The following is a 3582-nucleotide window of genomic DNA, read 5'->3' on the forward strand; positions in this document are numbered from 1 at the left end:
ACATAATTAATTAAGTTTTGCACTTTATTGTTAATTTTTAATTCACGATCGCGTCACCAATGCTGCCAACTTAAATTCCGATCGCTGTATCAGAAAGGCGAGAAGTATCGATATCTATCGAGTTATATCGACCACTACCGACGCCGAAGCCGAAGCCAGAGATAAGATGGCCGCCGACCGACGCGCACAGTGCGAGTGACCAGAGTATTCTTTAACAGCTTTACGACTTACGAGGACGAATAGTACAGAATTGATGGAATCAGTATTTTTAGAACGTTAATTATGCGAACGTAACACTTGCCGTTATGAGGTGTTCAAGAACGTTCGTTTTCGTTCACGCTTTGGCGATGCTTGCGATCGTCCATTGCGAAGTCGACGACGACGGTTACAACGAGAATTATTTCGAAGATACTTTGTTAGTATTTATATTAATAATTAATATTTCTTATTAATAATTAACGGAACTCGCGAATCTTGCAATTTGATAGACTGCAGATTTTGTAATATGCGATNGGCCAGAGGATATTTTGGACCCTCATTCATTTTACTACAAAGAACAAAACGAGCAAGTACTAAAAGATGTTCCCATGAATGGGTTCGTATTAATTTTTAATTGATCTTTAAAACTTAGAATTCTCATTCTTTCTTTGATGTGAAACTAAATGAAATTTGTTTCTAGGGAAGAGAATACTGAAATATCGACTGCAGTAAAGAGTCGTAAAGCAGATAATAATTACAGCATGCATGAAGCTGTTTTCTATAAACGGTTAGTCAACCTATTGCTGGCGAATATTCATATACAAGTAAGTGCTAATGATTTTATACAGTTTGAAGAATTGTTTTGCATATTTTGATATTTGGTGGATTTTATTTATGGTTGAATGCGAGTTTAAACGTTGCATGTGATTGAAAATTTGTTATTTTACCTTGAATTTATTTTTAAGGCTGAGTTCTTGCCTTACATCTTAATCATGCAATGTACCTTAACATTAATTAATTTAATCCTGATGTTTTCTATTTTTGTGTGCCAATCTTACAATTGTTTCCACTTACATTCTCATCCTCTTAACTCGCTTGACTCCTTTTATTCACCATGGAGTTGGTTAAATGCTATGCGAGTTTGAACGTTGTAGGTGGTGGAAAATTTATTATTCTGCCTAACTCGAGGCTGATTTGCCTTTCGTTTTAATTATGCAATGTTGATTAATGTGTGTTTTTTGAAATTTATTTTTGTAAATTGTTTCCCCGTACATCCTCTCAACCTCTCAACTTCCTTTCCTCTTCCTTCACTAATTTTATGCTAATACAAAATATAAAAACCTTTATTGCAATGCTTGCACTCTGAAATGCATTTGCTGTTTCCTCTCCCTTGACTAATTTTTTACTGATGCAAAATATAAAAACCATTATTGCAATGCTTGCAATCTGAAATGCATTTGCTCTTTCCTCTCCCTTGACTAATTTTATACTGATGCAACATATAAAACCGTTTTTGCAATGCTTGCAATCTGAAATGCATTTGCTTGACTGCCTGACTATGAGAACTTAGTTCCAACACAATAATATCTAATCAAAACTAATCATATCTACCTCTGCACTTAATAACATCCAAGGCTTGACTCACATAAATGTGTGTTATAATTACTAAACACTGGTTGATTGAACTAATGATTGAGAGACTGAACTAACATTTGATTAATTAAAAAAAATCAGTGAATCTTAATCGCAGGATAAAGATGAGATATCGATATCCGGGATACTAGAGATTGAAATGACTCATGCCGAGATGAAAACGCTCGAGAACTTCCCAGTGAACAAAACGTCCTTAAGGGACATCGATGAAATATTGAGTAACATAATAAAGAAGCCTCGATTCGATTATATAAATAGCCATGGAGGTAGATATATTCTTGATCTATTCCAACAAGGTATTGGCATGTTATTTGAAACAGTACAGAATAATGTAAGTACAGAGTTAATCGTCTGGGTTTACATTTACAAGGAATACATTTACGGATATTGTGTAGCCCGACGGAGCTCTAATTCTATTTGCCATGCTGATGGTATTCTGTTCTTTTAAAATGTTCAAATGGGGTCAGAGACTCCCCATCGTCGCTCTTATACAAATCATGTTTATACTAAGTTTCTTTATGACTTGGTGGCATCTGATACAAGTGAGTGAAACTAACCCGTTTGCATGTGAGTTTGCTGTGCCTTTCCATAGTGAATGTAGTATTTATTACCCGCAATTATTTATAATTAAAATTTATTGGAAGGAAGCCGAAGCCAAGTTCAGGGCTGAACAGAAGAAGTACACGGAAATGCCTATCTCCTGCCATCCAGAAAAAATGAGTTACTGGGACAAATTCGTTTCATTGTTCTGTAAATACGTACAATCTTTTTATATTAATTATTACTAATCGTTATCGATAGTTTTTATTATTATCGTTAGCTGGGTTTGTAGATCATGACGATTGCGAACAGTATTATAAAACGATGATGTTGAATCCGAAGTTAAAAGTCACTCCGGCGTTCGCGATGTCACATTTTATAACAACCGTAATTCTCTATCCAATCACACACGTGGGCACGATCATATCTGTATTTATAAGAAACGCAACAGGTAATTATTAGAATTAAATTTAGTTTAGTGTTAATCCTCACCATTACTCATAATTATTAACATGTGAAATACCCATCATACAGTAAGTATAATATATTAACACAAACACTAATTAAATTAGTTTTAATTATTAAGATCCTTTTTTTTTCAATTTCTTACTCACAAGTTTAACATTTCCTCTCATTGCTCCTTTAATATTTACACGAGTGAGGATCCTAATCCTTATAAATCAGTGCTCCAACGTTTGATGTATATTGAAACTTCTATGTATATATTTTCTATATTTAATAATATATTTCTTTAGATGATCTGCCGTTCACCTATGGATGGATCGTAAAGTGTATGTTTTACTTAGTCGTGTGTATTGTTATAATCACAATACCGTTTTGGCTATCGAGTGCAGCTATATATTTGCCGTTCGGGTTCGGGATTAGGTACTTCAGAAACAAGAATCAAGGTAATTCATTACCAAGTATAGAAAAACGAGAACCTGTACAAATATATCTTCAGGTAATTCATTAAATCAGCTTTTGTCATCTTTAGAAATGTTCATCCGGAGTTTAATAACAAATTTTATTACGATTCTTTGAATTAAGTTACGTTTAATATTGTTAGGTGTCTCAAGGAACAGGCGTAGCGCAAATAAAAGATACGTCGGAGGCAGAGCGATCGAAACCTCTCAAGGCTGCGTTACCTGAAATCGAAGATGTAACAGATAAATCCGATGATTTGTCTAAAGGTGATGTTGTGGACAAAATAGAAACGAATGATAACAAGAAGAGCCAGGAATGTGAAGAAGAAAGGGTGAAGAAACACGACGGAAGTGGAGATAATTAATAATAATTGTGATAATTAACAATGAGTGTTCAGTTTTTTTATTGTAAAAACGTTACTTACATGTTACAAGAGATGAACTGTTTAATTTTGTACGATGAATTACTAACTTGTTTTTAACAGTG

General features: G+C 34.0%; 1 protein-coding gene across 1 annotated transcript; it reads left to right on the forward strand.

The window, feature by feature from the left end:
- The first annotated feature begins 18 nt into the window (after positions 1-18).
- LOC108632225 (chloride channel CLIC-like protein 1) lies at positions 19-3576 on the forward strand. The gene is made up of 9 exons (XM_018036655.2): positions 19-419; positions 522-595; positions 680-803; positions 1730-1963; positions 2028-2174; positions 2277-2382; positions 2465-2623; positions 2928-3133; positions 3239-3576. The coding sequence occupies exons 1-9, from the start codon at positions 306-308 to the stop codon at positions 3458-3460; spliced, it is 1386 nt and encodes a 461-aa protein (XP_017892144.2). The 5' UTR covers positions 19-305; the 3' UTR covers positions 3461-3576.
- Positions 3577-3582: the final 6 nt, after the last annotated feature.

The sequence above is a fragment of the Ceratina calcarata genome, unplaced genomic scaffold (genome assembly GCF_001652005.2).
Source record: "Ceratina calcarata isolate Rehan_Ccalc_2016 unplaced genomic scaffold, ASM165200v1 scaffold1517, whole genome shotgun sequence".
Classification (NCBI taxonomy): Eukaryota; Metazoa; Arthropoda; class Insecta; order Hymenoptera; family Apidae; genus Ceratina; species Ceratina calcarata.